Source organism: Triticum aestivum, chromosome 3D (genome assembly GCF_018294505.1).
Source record: "Triticum aestivum cultivar Chinese Spring chromosome 3D, IWGSC CS RefSeq v2.1, whole genome shotgun sequence".
Taxonomy (NCBI): Eukaryota; Viridiplantae; Streptophyta; class Magnoliopsida; order Poales; family Poaceae; genus Triticum; species Triticum aestivum.
This window is the reverse complement of record NC_057802.1, coordinates 463,858,681-463,881,252: the sequence shown is the minus strand read 5'-3', so window position 1 is coordinate 463,881,252 and position 22,572 is coordinate 463,858,681. Positions and strand designations below refer to the sequence as shown.

Below are 22,572 nucleotides of genomic sequence, written 5' to 3'. Positions count from 1 at the left end.
TCCTAATGGTTTTCAGAATTCTCCATCACACCTTCTTAATGTTCATCCAAAGAATACCATCAAACAAACATGGTGTTTCTATGTTTCCAAATGCACCACATAATTGTTGTCCGCTTGATCTTCCTGAATTTATCAACAACTGAATTTTTATTCACGCAATAGATCAATAGCAAATGAAAAATGGAAAAATTTGCAAGCAAATGAAGTTTTCGCACAGAAGCACCAAAAGTTGTATGGCTCCTGCCCATTTCCACGAAGTAGAAGGAAAAGGAGGATGGTCGGCACCGCGTGGATGTGAGCATGGCGGCGGCGTGTGCCCTAACGTCATGGCCATAGAAATAACGACACCGTCCGTCTCACTATCTCAGGCCCAACCGCATCCCGTGGAGGGCTCTTCCGAGCCCTAGAAGCCAATAAAAGCGGTCACCCCCACGGGCTTCCAAGCCCTATAAGCCAATAAAGCCCCCCCCCACACACAACCACCTTCTCCATTTCTTCCACCTCCCACTTGAGTGTTCAAGGAGGAGAAGGCCCTCTATTAGGTTAGGAACTAACTAACTTTATTTAGGGATACATCAACTTTGCCTCTATCGCCTGACAGCTCCCCCTAAAATGATAATAGTAATAGTGCATCCACCAATGGCTATCGAGGGTGGCTTGAAAGCGTTAGCGACATGCTCTCTATCAGCATCTCGCCAGATGCCCATAAGATAACTCTATTCTTAGGCCTACTACGTACACGACTATCCCAAGCTCCTCACCTATCTCGGCTACGACCGGCGATGCCATTGGAGCAGATCGGGGACCGGGCTCTTCGAGGCGACTCTTGATGCTGGCTCTCCCTCAAACTCGTTTGTTCCACTAACATGGCAAGTTTGTGGTTCCTCGCTATGTTGCTTATAAACTTCTTTTCTAGTTTAGATTAAATTTTGACCCATTATCATATTACGCTAAACTAAATAGAATCCATTCAGCCTAATGCTTTTCTCACGGTACCTTCGTTGTGCGTACCCTTTTCTTGTTCTGTAACTGCAATACTATTTTATTCCCTTTTTGTACTGCTCATATTTCTAAATGTGAAATAGCAGTACATGAAAAGGGCTTGACTATATGCGAGTTGCCTAGAAAACAATTTCACGCCACTCGGTTTGATACCATTGCCTTTCTCCTCTCCAAGGCCTCTTTGACGTGCGCCCGCCACTTCCGGGTCAATCGCTCGCTCTTGTCCTCCGCGGTCCTGACCATCGCACTAAAGCCCTCTTCTTGTCTGACACCAGCGGCCTAGTTGCACCCACACCCACATGCATCAACCCTTAAACTGCTCTTTGTCGGCGACGCCGTGACTAACCACATCGTTAGCCGCTCGCCCTCGCGGGGGATGCCTCGGGCCGCCACTTTTGATGTAAAAAAGGACCCCGCTAGCTGGCGAAAGTTCGCCAACTAGGGTGGCAATTGTGAACCCCTGATGACATTTTAGTGTGTTGGGTGAGGGAGGAAAGGTGGCATTTTGCGAACTCCTGATGACATTTTAGTGTGTTGGGTGAGGGAGGAAGGGTGGCAATTTGCGAACCCCTGACGTCGCAGTTTGTTTAACTACAAAGAGGTTTGGTCACAAAACTGCCACCGTCAGATCGTCTGAGGCGTTTGTCACGAGTAGGTCCTTGACGAACGTTCGTCAGACAACATTCTAAAAAAACTATGACAAGTCCTCAAAAGGAAGGTTTCACCACGGCACAGTAATAATAGTAAAAAAATACGTAACATACTAGAAATGCAACAAATACGCCACCGAAGAAAGGCCAATGAGCCGACCAACTTTTCAGGCAACAGATCAATAGCAAACGAGGACATGGAAAATGGCGCAAGCAAATGAAAAGGAAATGGAGTTATTACACGAAAGCATTGCCAATTTCCGCGAAGCAGAAGGCAAAAACGCACATGCGGCACGGCACGGCGCGGCGTCCGTCCGCGTGGACGTGAGCGCAGCGGTGGCGTGTGCCCTAACGGCGCGGGCGTGGAAACGACGGCACCGTCCGTCTCGCCGTCTCGGGGCCAGCCGCATCCGGTGGAGGGCGCTTCCGAGCCCCAGAGGCCAATAAAAGCGGCCGCACCCCCACAACCACCTCTTCCCTTTCTTCCACCTCCCCCCACCCCCCCCCCCCCACCCCGCCCAACGTCCTCGCGCCCCTGCTCCCCGCCCCACCTCCACCCGCGCTAAAAATTGCCAAGCTTTCCGAATGGAGGTGACCGTCGGGTAACCCGTCGTCCGTCCGCCTCCGCCATGAGCCCGTGATTCCTAGCAAGTTCACCGGGGCTCCGGATTTGGTTCAGATTTGCGGGCGTGTTCCCGTGGGGGAACTGATGGTGGGTTACATGGAGTGGTCGCACGACTGGCTGCTGTGGGACGCCTTCTTGGAATGCGGAGGGATCCGGAGGCCGCCGATTAGATAGCGGCCGGGGAGGAGGGAGGAGCGGAGGACCAGGAGGAGGAGGAGGCCGCCATTAGCACCCACCCTGCCTGCCACCCACCACCCCGACGCCCGACTCGCCACTCACCTGCCGGACGGCCATGGGGGAGGACCTCGTCACCACCCTGTCCATGGAGAACGGCGGCGGCGGAGGCCACCACAGCCTCTGCACCCTGCTCTCCATGGACCCCTCCGGCCACCTCGACGACCGCGCCGTCGGCGTCATGGTGCAGCCCCGCGTCGGAGGGGGCCGCGCCCACGCCGTGTCCCTGTCCGGCGCCCCGCCGCCCGACATCAACCAGCCGTGGCAGACGGAGCCCTGCGACATGCTCGGCGTCGGCCTCGGGCCGCAGGTGTTCGACGCCGAGGCCGTGCTCAGCGCCGCTCCCAAGGCTGCCGCCGCCGGGAGCCGCAAGACCACCAAGCGCGGGGACAGCATCTGGGGCGCCTGGTTCTTCTTCACCTTCTACTTCAAGCCCCTGCTGTCGGACAAGGCCAAGAGCAAGGTCGTCCGGGACGCCAACGGCGTGTCGGGGTTCGACAAGTCGGACCTCCGGCTCGACATGTTCCTGGTGCAGCACGACATGGAGAACATGTACATGTGGGTGTTCAAGGAGAGGCCGGACAACGCCCTCGGCAAGATGCAGCTGAGGAGCTACATGAATGGGCACTCGCGCCCCGGCGAGCCGCATTTCCCTTTCAGCGTCGACAGGGGATTTGTCCGGTCGCACCGGATGCAGCGCAAGCACTATCGGGGCCTCTCCAATCCGCAGTGCATCCATGGGATCGAGGTGGTGAGTTCGCCGAATCTCGTGGGCATCACCGATGTGGACCGGAGGAGGTGGGCGGAGCTCACAGGGAGGGAGCTCAATTTCTCCATCCCGCAGGAGGCCAGTGATTTTGGGACATGGAGGACCATGCCAAGCTCAGAGCTTGAGCTGGAGAGGCCACACACACACACTGCCATGAAGAGCAATACTAATAATGTTCAGCAGCAGCCCCCCAAGAAGACGCTTAATGGATCAGGCTTGAATCTGTCATCACCATCCAATCATTCAGGAGAGGACGGCATGGATCTATCCCCTGTCAGCAGCAAGCGAAGGAAGGAGGCATTTCCACATGCCATGGATGAGGAGTGCTTCTTGCCTCTGAACCCTTGCACCGGGAGGACACAACAAGATATCGAGATGCAGTCAGTAGTGCGGCCTTCGTGGATGCACGAGTTCACCGGGGTGATGAGGAAGGCCTCTGGGCCGGCAACTGCTGCCAAGTCCATTTACGAGGATGATCAGGGCTACTTGATAATGGTCAGCTTACCATTTGTTGATCAGCAGAGGGTAAAGGTTTCATGGAAGAACAATCCCACTCATGGCATAGTTAAAATCTTCTGTGTTAGTACAGCCCGGATGCCATACATAAGGAGACATGATAGGGTCTTCAAGCTTACTGATGCTATGCCCGAGCACTGCCCTCCTGGGGAGTTCATCCGTGAAATACCTCTAGCCACCCGTATCCCCGAAGACGCCAAGCTTGAGGCATGCTTTGATGAGGCCGCTGCAGTTCTTGAGATCATGGTCCCCAAACGGGGGAACGAGCCGGAAGAACATGAAGTCAGGGTCTCCATGCGCCCTCCTCACCTTGGAGTGAACGACCTGCTTATGACATAGGTAATGGGAGGTCTATCTTTCTTGTCTGTGATCACCAGATCGTATGCTGGAAGGGGCTACTGTTAGCGTCTTGTTCCGAGACTGTTGCTGTTGCTTACTGGGCTAGGCCTCTTCAGCAACAAGCTTTTGCTGAAGATTAGTTCGTTCTAAGCTTGTATGTGACGGGTGTCTTTTTAACCCTCGTGTTCTCTTCTCCTAGCAGCATATTGTGGGTGGCCTGTTTGTCCTTGAATCTGTACCAAGTTCAGTTAACAGAATAAAATTTATATTTGGTGGGTTACTGCTCAATTTTTGTATCTAGATTATATATTTCTTCTGTTAGTACCAGTCTGGTACTTGCCAAATTTACAATGTTCTTTGCCGTTAAGAAATTAATTCAGTGCTTCAGCTTATGATGATGAACTGTAAATGTCTGTATCCAAGTCACAATCATCTTTCATGTCCCGATCAGCATACACTATACATGAATTGTTGGTCTCTCTGAAAAACAGAAACATCATCCCTTGCATTAAACTTCCATCTGGCGCCTTTTTACTGAATCTCCTCTTGCTCTTGCAACTGGAGTTTTCACAACAGAAATAAAAAGGCTCCTCCATCTTACTTACTACTGGATGATAAGTAAGATTTGGCATCCTGGAAGCTGGTGAACACCTAGTTTTTCTATGCCTCTTTCCTATAGCTATTTGGTACTAGTAGTACTGCCAATCTTTTCTGGGTTTAATAACTTAAGTCTCATGCTCAACATAAGCTGTCTTGTGCTAATGGGTCTTCTACTGTGGATTGTTGATCTCTATCTACTCCGGTATATCTGGAAAACAAGAAATGAGTGAAGTTTCAAGGCAACAGATATTATTATCTTACACCTAACAACTGCTGCTTGTACTTGCCTGTTCCGCTTTAGGTTCAGATAGTTTGCACCCCCATCAGAGTATAGTACCAGGACATGTGGCCCTGTTTGGATACTCTAACTCAGTTAGAGATTAGAGTTAGATTTTAACCCTAAACCAACTCTAAACTAACTCTAACCAAAGAGTTGTTTGGATGGTAGGGTTAGATTAACAATAAATATTCTTTCTCAATCTTTTAACTACTTTAGACCATGTTTGGATGGGAGGGGAAACTTTTTTTTACTAATTTGTTAGTGGGCCCAAGAGAACTAACCCAAATAAGCTCTTCTAGTGTGGGCTAGTTTTTTAGGATGGGTTAGATCCAACTAACCCAAACTAACCCATCATGTTTGGATACTTTTAGGTTATTTGAGCCCCAACTAACCAAAACTAACTTTAACTTAGGGATCCAAACAGGGCCACAGACAGGAGCAAGCCTGCTCAGCAAACGGGGACCAAGAATTGGCTACAATCTGCTTCGCAACCTTCACCCCTCTGGACCTGCTCGATAATTGCACGAAGCGAAATTGCTACATTCTGCTGACGCCTCCTACCTTCTGGGCCTGAACCTGCTCCCACTCTGCGCTACTGAGACTCAAAGCCACAACTCCCTGTTTCTGGAGCACCTTCATTTTCCTGCTCCTCTGGCAACACGGTAATCATACAAGCACTTAGCTCTGAAGATGTTGCCAAGTCAGCCACTGAAAGGCAGGTGAAACCAACTGGCTTCCTCAAATAGTAAGAGGGAGGTTGCATCCAAGCAAAATTCAGTACAGTGCCTTCTTGGTGTCCATTCAACGATGTGTCTTCCAATTAGTTTTACCCCCCGAGGCATTGTTCACCCACCCGAACCCTACTAATCCCCACTTATCCCTTCCTCCACAATCCTTGTAACTGTGTACCATTCCGTAAATCACATCCCTAAGGTCAACTCTGACCGACAGTCCCATTTGGTCTGGTTGTGTTCGTTTGGGTCCGCGAGGCGACGCAAACGCAAATTCAGTCCGCTCGGTGCATCTTGGGCGCGCGTCGTATGCCCAACCATCGCCCATCAATGCTATCTAAGAGCATCTCCAGCCGTTCAGCCTCCCAGGGCGCCAAAAAGAGCGGCCTGGGGGCAAACCGGCGCAAGGTTGGCCCCTGGGAGCGACCTACCTCCCAGCCACGCCCCCAGGCGCCGTCCCCCAGCCGCGGAAAATTCAAACATAGTCATTCCCGCTCACAAAATAGACGCCACAAATCCGGCGATCAAGTGGCCACAAGTTCAGCGATTGAATGAAAAGTTCGGCGTACAAAAAGAAGAAAGACGCGCTTGCGCATCAGACAGCGAGGTCGGCCTCCGGCGTCGGCGGAGTCGGCGTGCGCGGGCTTGGCGGGGTCTCCGTGCTGGGCGGCGTCGGCGTGGCTTCTGTGCTGCGAGGAGTCTCGGCGGCATCATCGCTCGGACTTGGCGGCGGCGTCGGCGTGGGCGGCGTCGTCGAGGGAATCTGGTTCAGGATGAGGCCACGCTCCGCCAAGTACCACGCCTTGACCGCCTCGTCGTTGCTCTGGAGCATGTCCGCCCCGCCCAGCAGGAAAGCCAGGTCGCTGTTTCTCTTCTTCGCGACGACGTTGGTCCGGAGTAGGTGGAGCTTGACAGCGCTGCTCGACATCAACGTCGACCACCGCGCCTCGGTCTTCTCTTCACGAAGGACGGCCCGGGCCTGTGCGTCGGCGAGGCAGTGCTCGATGGACTCCTGCACTCGAGCGGTGGCCGCATCGGTGTGTTTCCCCCTCTTGGCACCTTTGTTGCCGTCCGGCCGCCCTTCTGACGCGCTCGGAGTCGGCGCGTCCGGCTTGTAGGTCTCCTTGGCCTTGTCGAGGGTGCGCCGGACTTCCGCCCACTTCTCGCACATGTCAATGCGCTTGTAAACGTGGAGGTACTTGAACTCGGCGTCGTTGTTGCCCTGCCGATACAAGGCGAACATGCGCAGCAACTGCGCGGAGGAACAAACAGTTGGCGGGCGCACACGGCGAAGAGAGGCGGGAGACCGGCGCGCCATACCTGATGCTCAACGCTGGCGCCGCTCTCCGGGCGAGCCGCGACCTCCTCGACGATCCCATGCCATTTGTTGCACGCCCCCTGGATACGCCCCCAATGGTTCGCCATCGCCTTCGCCCCGCGCTGCATGTAGACGCCTTTGAAGTAGGGGTCGACGAGCTTGCGTTCGTCGAACTCGGCCTTGATGCGCTCCCAGTACGTCTCGATGCTCTGGTTCGTGCCGGTGGTCGGGTCGAGGCAGACGATTTTCCATGCTTCGGCGAGGCATTCCTCCTCATTGGACGCCCACTTGATGCGCGGCTCGCCGGACCTGGCCGCCCGCTTCTTCTTCTTGCGCCTCCTCGCCGGAGCGGTCGCCTGTTCCTCCTCCTCCTCCTCCTCTTCGTCCTCCTCCTCCTGCTCCTCCTGCTCCTCCTCGCCGTAGACGTAGCCGAGCTCGCCGTCCATGCCGCCGCTGAGATCCACCGTGTCGTCCGGGGTGACGAACCCGGGAGACGCGGCGGCCGCGGTCGAGCCGGTCACGATGATGTTCTCCATGTCGGCCTCGGTCTCGTCGGTGTCGCCGAGGTGCGAGAAGGCAGTGCGCCACGGCGGAAAGGGGGCGTCGGGGAGGACGTGTAGGTGGGCGGCGAGTAGTTGTATGGAGGGTACTGCACGCCGGCGAAGGTAGGCGAGGGCGTGCGCTGGGCCGGGTGCCCATGGGGGAAGGTGACGTTGGGGTTGAACCCACCGTGCGCGTCCCCGTCGACATAGCCCGGCGAGGACGTGCATCCCCATGGCTGCGGCGACGGAGAGCCGACGCCTTGCTGGCCCCAGGGCGCGTACTGGGCGTGGCTGCTGGGTGGATTCATCATCCCCGTGAGAGCCGCCTCGGCCTTGGCTTGGTCCGCCGAAGCCGCAGCCGCACGCGCCGCGTTGTCACGGGCCTTCTTGGCGATCGCCCTGTTCCGCCGGTCGGCGGTGACAGCCTCCCGTCGCTGAATTTCCGCCCTCCAATCGGCGTTTGTCATGCCCGGTGGCTTGGACGGCGGCGCCCTCGGCTTCCTCTGCTTCGGCTGGGCGATGGAGGCGGTCGCAGTTGCCGCAACGCGGGGGACGACGTACTTCTTCGGTGGCATGGCGGCCGGCTGGGAGGCGAGCGGGAGGGAGATTGGCGGGAGGAATGGAGAGAATGGGAGGGAAGTGGGGGAAAAGCGGGAAGAAACGGCGGGAAGAGGCGCTCGACTCGCCGACAGGGCAGACCCACGCGCCCTTTTCGCTTGTGCCGGCGCCCCAGGCGCCCCCCAGGGCGCCGGGTTCGGCCTGGGTCCGCCGGCACCAGTTTCGGCCCGAGCCGGCGAAAAACGGGCTTCTGGGGGCGCGACTGGGCCTTTTTTGGCGCTGGCGCGACAAAGCGCCTGGGGAGGGCCTGTTGGGGGCGCGGCTGGAGATGCTCTAAGTCCACGCGTCTGCGAGGGGGGTGGAGGGAGGGGAGACGCACATCAGCCACCGAACCTCCACCTTGCGCGTCCTTTTTAATGCCAAGTCTACTTCCAGTTTTCTTCGGCTTGCCCCCCCAGCATCCCGACACCAAGCCCTAGCCGCCGCCCACTATGGGGCTCAGGAAGTGTGTCAAGCATGACCACGAGGCCGGCTCCTCATTGGGGATCCCCGCCGCTTCTTCTTCTTCTCCGTTCAACCCCCTGTCCTCCGTATTGGGAAACGTAGCATGCAATTTCAAAAAAATTCCTACGCTCACGCAAGATCTATCTAGGAGATGCACATCAACGAGAGGGGGAGAGTGTGTCCACGTACCCTCGTATACCGAAAGCGGAAGCGTTTGACAACACAGTTGATGTAGTCGAACTTCTTCTCGTTCCGATCTATCAAGCACCCAACGTACGGCACCTCCGAGTTCTGCACACGTTCAGTTCGATGATGTCCCTCGAACTCTTGATCCAACAAAGGTGTCGAGGAAGATGAGTTCCGTCAGCACAACGGTGTAGTGATGATGATGGTGAAGTGATCCACGTAGGGCTTCGCCTAAGCACTACGAGAATATGACCGGAGGCGTAAACTGTGGAGGGGGGCGCCGCACACGGCTAACAACTGTTGGTGTGTGTTCTAGGCGCCCCCTCCCCACGTATATATAGTTGGGAGGGGAGGGGCACAACCATGGGGCGCCCCAAGTAGGAGGAATCCTACTTGGGGGCCTTGTCCAATTCGCCCCCCTTACCATATTCATCGGAGGGGGAAGGAAAGAGGAGGGAGGAGGGAAGGAAGGGGGAGGCCGAATCCCTCCTCTTCCTTCTCTCTTCCCGTCTTTCCCTTTCCCTATGGTGCGGTCCATATGGGGGGCGCAGCAGCCTTTGCTTTCTGCTATGCTTCCCCTCTTGGCCCATTAGGCCCATATAGTTTGTCGGGGGGGGGGGGGTGCCCGGAACCCCTTCCGGTGACCCGATATGTACCCGGTACGCCCGGAACACTTCCGGTGTCCGAATATCATCGTCCTATATATCAATCTTTACCTCTCGACCATTTCGAGACTCCTCGTCATGTCCGTGTTCTCATCCGGGACTCCAAACAACATTCGGCCATCAAATCACAAAACTCATATAATACAAAATCGTCATCGAACGTTAAGTGTGCGGACCCTACGGGTTCGAGAACTATGTAGACATGACCGAGACACCTCTCCGGTCAATAACTAATAGCGGAACCTGGATGCTCATATTGGCTCCTACATATTCTACGAAGATCTTTATCGATCGAACCGTAATGACAACATACGTTATTCCCTTTGTCATCGGTATGTTACTTGCCCGAGATTCGATCATCGGTATCTTCATACCTAGTTCAATCTCGTTACCGGCAAGTCTCTTTACCTGATCCGTAATACATCATCCCACGACTAACTCATTAGTCACATTGCTTGCAAGGCTTATTATGATGTGTATTACCGAGAGGGCCCAAAGATACCTCTCCGATACTTGGAGTGACAAATCCTAATCTTGATCTATGCCAACCCAACAAACACCTTCGGAGATACCTGTAGAGCATCTTTATAATCACCCAGTTACGTTGTGACGTTTGATAACACACAAGGTATTCCTCCGGTATCCGGGAGTTGCATAATCTCATAGTCAAAGGAATATGTATATGACATGAAGAAAGCAATAGCAATAAAACTGAACGATCAATATCTCTACTCCTAATGGAGCAGTTGGTAGTCTCGCTTCCAGGTATTTTTTCGTCCCACCTCCCTTGGTTTTTTTGGTACCTCCTCCCACCTTCGCTGGTTTTTTCATAGATTTTTTTTCGTCCCCTCCCCCCACTTCATCGGTTTATTTTTGCGTCACCCTCTCACACAACGAAAGAAATCTGAACAGATCAGAACTTTCCATACTGGCGCAAGTTATTTAGTAATGTAGAATCAGCCACGAACAATCTCTAAAGATCAAATCTAAATTAATTAACCTTACCTTAAATTACTCAATCACATTAATTAGAAAACAAATAATTGATTTTCAGAAAAATCGCTCAATCACATTAACCTTACCTTAACTCACGGATGGTAATCAATCCAAACAAAGGAAACAATACATCGAGGGAGCAGTAAATAAACTCCCTTTCTTATGACAAGTATATGATCTTCCCTTCCCTCTCCTTTGTCGAGCATTCTTGATTCTCGAGGCCGATGCTTGGGCTGTGTCACTGGGTCGCGACGGTGCCGGAGGACGAGTCGCGGCACCGTGTTGGCCGCGACCGGTGAAGGGGGCGAAGAAGGGCGGCTTCCCTGGCCCTGGCCGTGGCCGTGGCCCTGGGAGTTGGTGCGGTGGAAGCGGCACTTGAAGGACCCGGCGTGGGTGGCCGGCGCGTGGACGCACTTGGAAGCGGGCCCGTGGCCCGCGCCGGACGGCGCCGACGCCGACCCGGGCCACCTCCTCCACGTATTCTTGGAGCTGTAGCTGGCCGATTTACATGAAATTAATTCCCTCAATTGTGGTGGCAAATATAATACACATAATCCATATTGTTATGCACTAGCGTGTGTGTGTGTATGTGAAATAGATGGATTATGGTCCCGTACCCAATAAGATGGATATGTGTGTGTGTTAGAGAGAGAGAGGGAGAGGGGGAGAGAGAGTGAGGAAGAGGGAGGGAGAGAGTGTGTGTGTGAGGATTTGATGGTAAAAAAGGTCGCCAATGTCACTTGATATGTATGAGAATATTAATATTGAACTCTTAAAGTTAATGTGGCCCCGTTGCAACGCACGGGCGTTCTTCTAGTGCTAAGCTAACGGATGGGTCTTGTCCATCACATCATTCTCCTAATGGTATGATCCCGTTCATCAAATGACAACACATGTCTATGGTTAGGAAACTTAACCATCTTTGATTAACGAGCTAATCTAGTAGAAGCTTACTAGGGACACGGTGTTTTGACTATGTATTCACACATGTATCAAGTTTCCGGTTAATATAATTCTAGCATGAATAATAAACATTTATCATGATATAAGGAAATATAAAATAACAACTTTATTATTGCCTCTAGGGCATATTTCCTTCAGTCTCCCACTTGCACTAGAGTCAATAATCTAGATTACATTGTAATGATTATAACACCCATGGAGTCTTGGTGCTGATCATGTTTTGCTCGTGGAAGAGGCTTAGTCAACGGGTCTGCCACATTTAGATCCGTATGTATTTTGCAAATCTCTATGTCTCCCTCCTTGACTTGATCATGGATGGAGTTGAAGCGTCTCTTGATGTGTTTGGTTCTTTTTGTGAAATCTGGATTCCTTCGCCAAGGCAATTACTCGAGTATTGTCATATAAGATTTCCATTGGACCCGATGCACTAGGTATTACACCTAGATCGGATATGAACTCCTTCATCCAGACTCCATCATTTGTTGCTTCCGAAGCAGCTATGTACTCCGCTTCACACGTAGATCCCGCCACGACGCTCTGCTTGGAACTGCACCAACTGACAGCTCCACCATTCAATATAAATACGTATCCGGTTTGTGACTTAGAGTCATCCGGATCAGTGTCAAAGCTAGCATCGACGTAACCATTTACGACGAGCTCTTTGTCACCTCCATAAATGAGAAACATATCCATAGTCCTTTTCAGGTACTTCAGGATGTTCTTGACCTCCCTGCTAGACTTATAGCTAGGCACACATCAGGTCTGGTACACAACATAGCATACATGATAGAACCTATGGCTGAGGCATAGGGAATGACCTTCATTTTCTCTCTATCTTCTGGAGTGGTCGGGCATTGAGTCTGACTCAACTTCACACCTTGTAACACATGCAAGAACCCTTTCTTTGAGTGATCCATTTTGAACTTCTTCAAAACTTTATCAAGGTATCTGCTTTGTGAAAGTCCAATTAAGTGTCTTGATCTATGTCTATAGATCTTGATGCCCAATATATAAGCAGCTTCATCGAGGTCTTTCATTGAAAAACTTTTTATTCAAGTATCCTTTTATGCTATCAAGAAATTCGATATCATTTCTAATCAACAACATGTCATCCACATATAATATTAGAAATGCTACAGAGCTCCAACTCACTTGCTTGTAAATACAGACTTCTCCAAAAGTCTGTATAAAACCATATGCTTTGATCACCTCATCAAAGCGTATATTCCAACTCCGAGATGCTTGCACCAGTCCATAAACGGATCGCTGGAGCTTGCACACTTTGTTAGCACCTTTAGGATCGACAAAACCTTCTGGTTGCATCATATACAACTCTTCTTTAAGAAATCCATTAAGGAATGCAGTTTTGACGTCCATTTGCCAAATTTCATAATCATAAAATGTGGCAATTGCTAACATGATTCGGACAGACTTAAGCATCGCTACGGGTGAGAAAGTCTCATCGTAGTCAACTCCTTGAACTTGTCGAAAACCTTTCGCGACAAATCAAGCTTTGTAGACAGTAACATTACCACCAGCGTTAGTCTTCTTCTTGAAGATCCATTTATTCTCTGTGGCTCGCCGATAATCGTGCAAGTCAACCAAAGTCCACACTTTGTTCTCATACATGGATCCTATCTCAGATTTCATGTTCTCAAGCCATCTATCGGAATCTGGGCTCATCATAGCTTCTTCATAGTTCGTAGGTTCGTCATGGTCTAGTAACATGACTTCCAGAATAGGATTACCGTACCACTCTGGTGCGGATCGTACTCTGGTTGACCTACGAGGTTCGGTTGTAACTTTATTTGAAGTGTCATGATCATCATCATTGGCTTCCTGTCTTGTTGGTGTAGGCATCACGGGAACGGTTTTCTGTGATGAGCTATTTTCCAATTCGAGAGAAGGTACAATTACCTCATCAAGTTCTATGTTCCTCCCACTCACTTTTTTCGAGAGAAACTCCTTCTCTAGAAAGGATCCATTCTTAGAAACAAAGATCTTGCCTTCGGATATGTGGTAGAAGGTGTACCCAACAGTTTCTTTTGGGTATCCTATGAAGACGCACTTCTCCGATTTGGGTTCGAGCTTATCAGGCTGAAGTTTTTTCACATAAGCATCACAACCCCAAACCTTAAGAAACGACAGCTTAGGTTTCTTGCCAAACCACAATTCATACGGTGTCGCCTCAACGGATTTAGACGGTGCCCTATTTAACGTGAATGCAGCTGTCTCTAATGCATAACCCCAAAATGACAGTGGTAAATCGGTAAGAGACATCATAGATCACACCATATCTAATAAAGTACGGTTACGATGTTCGGACACACCATTACGCTGTGGTGTTCCAGGTGGCGTGAGTTGAGAAAATATTCCACATTATTTTAAATGAAGGCCAAACTCGTAACTCAAATATTCACCTCCGCGATCAGATCGTAGAAACTTTATTTTCTTGTTATGATGATTCTCCACTTCAGTCTGAAGTTCTTTGAACTTTTTAAATGTTCCAGACTTATGTTTCATTAAGTAGATATACCATATCTTCTCAAATCATCTGTGAAGGTCAGAAAATAACGATACCCGCCGCGAGCCTCAACACTCATCAGACCGCATACATTGGTATGTATTATTTCCAATAAGTCATTAGCTCGCTCCATAGTTTCGGAGAATGGAGTTTTAGTCATCTTGCCCATGAGGCATGGTTCGCAAGTATCAAATGATTCATAATCAAGTGATTACAAAAGCCTATCTGCATGGAGTTTCTTCATGCTCTTTACAACAATAGGACCTAAACGATAGTGCCATAAATATGTTGCACTATCATTATCAACTTTGCATCTTTTGGCATCAATATTATGAATATGTGTATCACCACAATCGAGATTCAACAAAAATAGACTACTCTTCAAGGGTGCATGACCATAAAAGATACTACTCATATACATAGAACAACCATTATTCTCTGATTTAAATGAATAACCGTCTCACACTAAACAAGATCCAGATATAATGTTCATGCTCAACGCTGGCACCAAATAACAATAATTCAGGTCTAAAACTAATCCCGAAGGTAGATGTAGAGGTAGTGTGCCGACGGCGATCACATCGACCTTGGAACCATTCCCGACGCGCATCATCACCTCGTCCTTAGCCAATCTTCGTTTAATCTATAACCCCTGTTTTGAGTTACAAATATGAGCAACCGAATCAGTATCAAATACGCAGGCGCTACTATGAGCATTAGTAAGGTACACATCAATAACATGTATACCAAATATACCTTTGTTCACTTTGCCATCCTTCTTATCCGCCAAATACTTGGGGCAGTTCCGCTTCCAGTGACCAGTCCCTTTGCACTAGAAACACTCAGTTTCAGGCTTAGGTCCAGATTTGGGCTTCTTCCCGGGAGTGGAAACTTGCTTGCCATTCTTCTTGAAGTTCCCCTTCTTTCCTTTGCCTTTTTTCTTGAAACTAGTGGTCTTGTTAACCATCAACACTTGATGCTCCGCTATATAATTTTTTCCTTACCGAATTCACTTACCAAAGGCGTTTCACTCCCCGGCAACGACGCCAGAAAATAGCCTTTAAGACCCACAAGTATAGGGGATCAATTTTAGCTCTTTTCGATAAGCAAGAGTGTCGAACCCAATGAGGAGCAGTAGGAATTGACAAGTAGTTTTCAGTAAGGTAATGTCTGCAAGTGCTGAAACTGTAAGTAGCAAGTAGTTTGATTGCAAGATAATTTGTAACGAGCAAGTAATGATAGTAGCAATAAGTATGCAGCAAGGTAGCCCAATCCTTTTGAGGCAAAGGACAGGCCAAAACGGTCTCTTATGATAAGCAAAGCGTTCTTGAGGATACACGGGAATTTCATTAGTCACTTTCATCATGTTGGTTTGATTTGTGTTCGCTACTTTGATAATTTGATATGTGGGTGGACCGGTGCTTAGGTGCTGTTATTACTTGAACAAACCTCCTACTTATGATTAACCCTCCCTCAAGCATCCGCAACTACGAGAAAAGTATTAAGGATAAATCCTAACCATAGCATTAAACTCTAGGATCCAATCGGTCCCTTACGAAATAGTGCATAAACTGGGGTTTAAGTTTCTGTCACTCTCGCAACCCACCATCTATTTACTACTCCACAATGCATCCCCTTAGGCCCAAATATGGTGAAGTGTCATGTAGTCGACGTTCACATGACACCACTAAGGGAATCACAACATACATACTATCAAAATATCGAACACATATCAAGTTCACATGATTACTTGCAACATGATTTCTCTCGTGACCTCAAGAACAAAAGTAACTACTCACAAATAATCAACATGCTCATGATCAGAGGGTTATTAATATGCATAATGGATCTGAACATATAATCTTCCACCAAATAAACCATATAGTAATCAACTACAAGATGTAATCAACACTACTAGTCACCCCTAGCAACAATCTATAGTTCCGGTAACAAGATTGAATACAAGAGATGAACTAGGGTTTGAGATGAGATGGTGCTGGTGAAGATGTTGATGGAGATTACCCTCCCAAGATGGGAGAGTTGTTGGTGATGATGACGACGATGATTTCCCCCTCCGGGAGGGAAGTTCCCCCCACAGAATCGCTCCGCCGGAGGGCAAAAGTGCTCCTGCCCAAGTTTCGCCTTGATACGGCGGAGCTTCGTCCCGAAAGCCTCCTCCTTATTTTTCTAGGTCAAAATGACTTATATACCAAAAGATGGGTACCGGAGATGGGCCGAGGAGGCCACAACCCACCAGGACGCGCCTGGGGGGGGGCAGGCTACCTATTCTGCACAACTCCAAATAAGCTGAAACTTCACGGAGAATTTTTATGGAATATATAAGAAATATTGGAGCCAATAAGTACCAGAGGGGCCCCACCAGGTGGGCACAACCCACCTGGGCGCGCCAGGCCCCCCTGGCGTTGTGCAGAATAGGTAGCCTAACGTAGCTTTTTCAAGTCCAGATTTCCAGCTGACGGAATTCTCCCTCTTGGTGTGTTCCTTGCACATTATGAGAGAAAATGCATTAGAATTACTCCAAAAGCATTATTATGGATAAAAACATTACAAATAACAGTAAGAAAACATGATGCAAAATGGACGTATCAACTCCCCCAAGCTTAGACCTCGCTTGTCCTCAAGCGAAAACCGAAATCGAAAAACATGTCCACATGCTTTGAGAGAGGTGTCGATAAAAAAAAATACAGACATAGAAGTATCATGTTGATTATTATAACAACAACAAATTTAAACACAGAACTTTATCATACCCTTCCTATGAATAAGTAATAGTTCATCACACAATCATAGTATAAAGCAAAAACTCTATTAGGAATCAACAAACTATGCTCTCAGTCAACTTCGCAACTACAATTCATCATCTTTTCAGGAAGGGTCACATGTTGGAGCCTTTAGGCAAGTCCACATACTCAACCATCATATAGTCTTCTATGATTGCTAACACTCACCTTGTACACATGAGCAAAACGTTTCAACCGGACACATAGAAAGATAGGGGCTTATAGTTTCGCCTCCCAACATACTCACCTCAAGGGTGATGTCAACAATAATTACTCATGCTATTTAGATTCAAATGGACATATGTGCCTAGATCTTTCCTCACCACATGATGCTTGCCAAAAAATAAAAGGAATTGAAGGAAAACTTTGACTCTTTGCATAAAAGTAAATACATAAAAGTAAAAGATAGGCCCTTCGCAGAGGGATGCAGAGGTTGTCATGCGCTTATTTGTTTGCATGTTCAACCCCTTAGTGCAAAAGAACGTCACGTTACATTGCCCCTTAAGATGACAAACTTTATTATGCAGTCTGTAGCTTTTATTCGTTGTCATCCAAGTTCGTGCAACGCTCAATTTTCTCATACACTAAAAGATCTCACATATTTAGAAGCAAATTTTATTGCCTTTTTGCATCGATGACAACTTACTTGAGGGATCTTGTTCAACCCATAGGTAGGTATGGTGGACACTTGAAAAAGATTTGGGTCAAGGGGTTTTGGATGCACAAGTAGTATATCTACTTAGTGCGGAATTTTTGGCTAGCAAAGATAGGGGGCAAGCATCACATGTTAAAGGATCTATGACAATATGACTTCTATGTGAATATAAACATACATAAACCATTAAGTTGTCTTCCTTGTCCAACGTCAACAATTTTGGCATATAATATTTTGATGAGGGCTCACAGGATAGTATATTTATATGTGAATCTTCCCTTCCCTTATTAATTTTTTCATGAGTTGCATCACTGACCAATGCTATGTTTGTCAATCTCTAATAAAATTTTCTTACTTATACTTTTCCTTATGTGGTGCTATCACCTACCATAGGATTAGTATATGATCTTATTAATTTATTTCCTTTCTTTTATTTGCTTTCTTTCTCTTTTCTTTTCTTTATTTGCAACATGAAAGTAGACAAAGCAAAACTCAAGCTAAACTTTATTATATAACTTGCATGATAACAATGATAGATCACTAAACAAACTCTCAAAGAAGAAAAGTTCGAACTAAGCTTTATTCATCTAGGCAAAAGATTGAACTAATATAAATAAAAGCAAGAAGATAGTGGGATGATACGACACCAAGGCACCTCCCCCAAGCTTGGCGGAAGCCAAGGGGGGTGCCCATACCCGATACTCAATTCTCCTTTGGTGGTGTCCATAGGCTCCTCCCGCTTCGTCTCGATCCAGATCAGCCAAGCATCTTCTCCCATGTGGTTGGAGGAGCCGGAAGACATGATGTCTAGCTTGACAAATCTGACCAGAAACAACAAGAAAAGAGAACAGAAGATTTTCTCCACGATATGGTGGTTAACAGGTTCAGGAAATATATATATAAATTTTATCTTCCAGGACAAGTATACAGAAGAAAAAGGGAGTCCGGGAGGTGTCCCAGGTGGGCACAACCCACCTGGGCGCGCCAGGGGAGCCTGGCGCGCCCTGGTGTATTGTGCCCACCAGGGAACGCTTCCTGGAGGTTTCTTTATTCCCAAAATTCTAAATTATTCCAAAACTAACAATTTTTTTTTTTGCAGATTTTTTGGAATCTGTTTTCTTACCGTACTACGTACCTCCTTATTTTGACATCTCTGGAGTGTTCCGGAAGGACTCTTTTATGTATTCTTCCGGTGTCAAAGTTTGGACAATATTGCTCTCAACATTAATAGGCGTACCTGAGATATAATGCTTTATTTGTTGTCCGTTGACAACCTTCGGGTTAGTGCCTTCGAAATTGTTTATTTTGATGGCTCCAGACCGGTAAACCTCCTCGATGACATAGGGGCCTTCCCATTTGGAGAGGAGTTTGCCTGCAAAGAATCTAAAACGAGAGTTGTACAAGAGAACATATTCTCCGACTTTAAACTCACGTTTTTGAATTCTTTTGTCATGCCATCTTTTAACCTTTTCTTTGAATAACTTTGCATTTTCATAAGCTTGGGTTCTCCATTCATCTAATGAGCTTATATCAAATAACCTCTTTTCACCAGCAAGTTTGAAATCATAGTTGAGTTCTTTAACTGCCCAAAAAGCTTTATGTTCTAGCTCAAGAGGCAAATGACAAGCTTATCCATAAACCATTTTGTAAGGAGACATACCCATAGGATTTTTATAAGCTATTCTATAAGCCCAAAGTGCACCATCTAATTTCTTAGACCAATTCTTCCTGGACCTATTGACAGTCTTTTGCAAAATTAATTTTATTTCTCTATTGCTAAGCTCAACTTGACCACTAAACTAAGGATGATAGGGTGATGCAATTCTATGGTTAACATCATACTTAGCAAGCATCTTACGAAAAGCACCATGAATAAAGTGTGAACCACCATCATTCATTAAATATCTAGGGACTCCAAACCTTGGGAAAATAACTTCCTTAAGCATCTTAATAGAGGTGTTGTGATCAGCACTACTAGTTGGAATAGCTTCTACCCATTTAGTAACATAATCAAGAGCAACCAAAGTATGTGTATACCCATTAGAGGAAGGAAAAGGTCCCATGTAATCAAATCCAAACATCAAATGGTTCAACAGCAAGAGAATAGTTCATAGGCATTTCTTGATGCTTACCGATATTACTTATTCTTTGGCATTCATCACAAGATGAGACATACTTACGAGCATTCTTGAAGAGAGTAGGCCAATAAAATCCAGACTGCAATACCTTATGAGCAGTTCTATCTCCAGCATGATGCCCTCCATATGGTTCGGAGTGACATTTCCGTAGGATTTGTCCCTGTTCATGCTCAGGTACACAACGTCTAATAATACCATCTACTCCTTCTTTATAAAGATGTGGGTCATCCCAAAAGTAATGTCTTAAATCATAAAAGAATTTTTTCTTTTGTTGGTAAGTAAAGCTAGGTGGTAAGTATTTAGCAACAATGTAATTGGCATAGTCAGCATACCAAGGAGTACTATTAGCAACATTTATTGTAGCTAACTGCTCATCAGGAAAACTATCATCAATAGGAAGTGGGTCATCAAGCACATTTTCAAGCCTAGACAAGTTATCAGCTACGTGGTTCTCAGCTCCTTTTCTATCAATAATATGCAAATCAAATTCCTGTAACAAGAGAACCCAATGAATAAGTCTAGGTTTAGCATCTTTCTTTTCCATAAGATATTTAATAGCAGCATGGTCTGTGTGAATAGTTAATTTGGAATCAACAATATAACATCTAAATTTATCACAAGCAAACACTACTGCGAAGAATTCTTTTTCAGTAGTAGCATAATTTCTTTGAGCACTGTCTAGAGTTTTACTAGCATAATGAATAACATTCAATTTGAACTCTCTGTCCTAGAACAGCACCCACAGCATAATCACTAGCATCACACATAATTTCAGAAGGCAAGTTCCAATCAGGTGGTTGGACAATAGGTGCAGTAATTAAGGCTTTCTTGAGTGTTTCAAAGGCTTCTAAACAATCATCATCAAAAAAAGGAATATCCTTTTGCAAATGATTAGTGAGAGGCCTAGAAATTTTAGAGAAGTCTTTAATAAACCTCCTATAGAAACCAACATGGCCTAGGAAACTACGAATACCTTTGATGTCCTTGGGACATGACATTTTCTCAATAGCATCAACCTTAGCTTGGTCGACATCAATACCTTTTTCAGAAATTTTATGACCCAAGACAATGCCTTCATTAACCATAAAGTGGCATTTCTCCCAATTCAAGACAAGATTTGTTTGTTCGCATCTCTGCAAAACTCGATCAAGATTGCTTAAACAATCATCAAAAGACTTCCCATAAACAGAGAAGTCATCCATGAAAACCTCAACAATCTTTTCACAAAAGTCAGAGAATATAGCCATCATGCATCTTTGAAAGGTAGTAGGTGCATTACATAAACCAAAAGGCATACGTCTATAAGCATAAGTTCCAAAAGGACAAGTAAAAGTAGTCTTTTATTGGTCAGGTTGAGATACAGGTATTTGTGAAAAGCCAGAATATCCATCAAGGAAGCAAAAGTGTGTGTGCTTAGATAATCTTTCAAGCATTTGATCAATAAAAGGCAAAGGGTAATGATCTTTTCTAGTAGCTTTGTTTAATTTTCTGAAATCAATTACCATTCTATAGTCTGTAACAATTCTTTGTGGACTAAGTTCATTCTTATCATTAGGAACAACAGCTATGCCTCCTTTCTTAGGGACACGATGAACAGGGCTTACCCATCTACTATCAGCTATAGGATTACCTGCTTCCAGAAGTTTTAATATTTCCGTTCTTACCACCTCTTTCATCTTCGGATTTAACCAACGTTGGTGATCAACAACTGGTTTAGCATCAGGTTCCATATTAATTTTGTGCTGACATAGGGTGGGACTAATGCCCTTTAAATCATCAAGAGTATATCCAATAGCAGCTCGGTGCTTCCTTAGAACTTTCAATAATCTTTCTTCTGCATGTTCTAAAAGGTTAGCACTAATAATAACATGATATATCTTATTTTCATCAAGATAAGCATATTTCAAAGTGTCTGGCAATTGTTTTGATTCAAACACAGGATCACCTTTAGGTGGAGGGGGGCCTCCTAGAGTTTCAATAGGCAAATTGTGTTTAAGTAGAGGACGATGTTCAAAGAAAATATTATCTATTTCATTTCTTTCATGCATATGTAAATCATTTTCATGGTCTAGCAAGTATTGCTCTAGAAGATCAGTAGGTGGCACAACAATAGAAGCAAGACCAATGAATTCATCCTTACTAGGCAATTCCTTTTCATGATGATTTCTACTAAACTTGAAAAAATTAAACTCATGAGATTCATCACCAAATCTAACACCCACAGTTTGTTTCTAGCAGTCTATCCTCGCATTAACTGTGTTCAAGAAAGGTCTACCAAAAATAATGGGACAGAAGTCATCAGGTGGGGTACCAAGAACAAGAAAATCAGTAGGCTATTCTTTTTCCCACACAAGACTTCAACATCTCTAATAATCCCACAAAGGTGATATGGTGTCTCTATTTGCAAGTTTAATAGTAACATCTATGTCTTCTATTTCTGTAGGCACTATGTGTTCCCTAATTTCTTGATATAACTTGTAAGGAATAGTACTCACGCTAGCACCCATATCACATAAACCATAATAACAGTGATCTCCTATTTTAACTGAAATGACAGGCAGGCCAACTACTGGTCTATTTTATCCCTTTTATCGGGTTTAGCAATTCTAGCAACTTCTGCACAGAAGTAGATAACATGCCCATCCACATCTTCTTCTAAGAGATCTTTAAACATGGCAATATTAGGTTCAACTCTAATTTGTTCATCAGGTTTAGGTGTTCGAACAGAGCTTTTGTTAACCACAGTCGAAACTTTAGCATGTTCCTTTATCCTAATAGGAAAAGGAGGTTTCTCAATATAAGCAGTAGGAACAACTGGATCAACATTATAGAGTATAGTTTCTTCTTTAACTGGTACCGGTTCTTTAATTTCTTCTTTAATAGGTGGGTGATATTTAAGCCACTTCTCTGTAGGGAGTTCAACATGAGTAGCAAATGATTCACAAAAGGAGGCTACATCTCAGAGTCAAGTCCATA

The 22,572-nt window shown here is 46.6% G+C and overlaps 1 protein-coding gene across 1 annotated transcript; it reads left to right on the top strand.

Moving 5' to 3' along the window:
* The first annotated feature begins 2,147 nt into the window (after window positions 1-2,147).
* Window positions 2,148-4,423, top strand: LOC123079699 (uncharacterized). Its single transcript, XM_044502499.1, has one exon. It carries the CDS (start codon window positions 2,570-2,572, stop codon window positions 4,133-4,135), a length of 1,566 nt encoding a protein of 521 aa, XP_044358434.1. The 5' UTR covers window positions 2,148-2,569; the 3' UTR covers window positions 4,136-4,423.
* The last annotated feature ends 18,149 nt before the right edge of the window (window positions 4,424-22,572 follow it).

Bases quoted from the DNA above. Each gene is read 5' to 3' on its own strand.
- LOC123079699 (XM_044502499.1), top strand. From the start codon at position 2,570: ATGGGGGAGGACCTCGTCACCACCCTGTCCATGGAGAACGGCGGCGGC.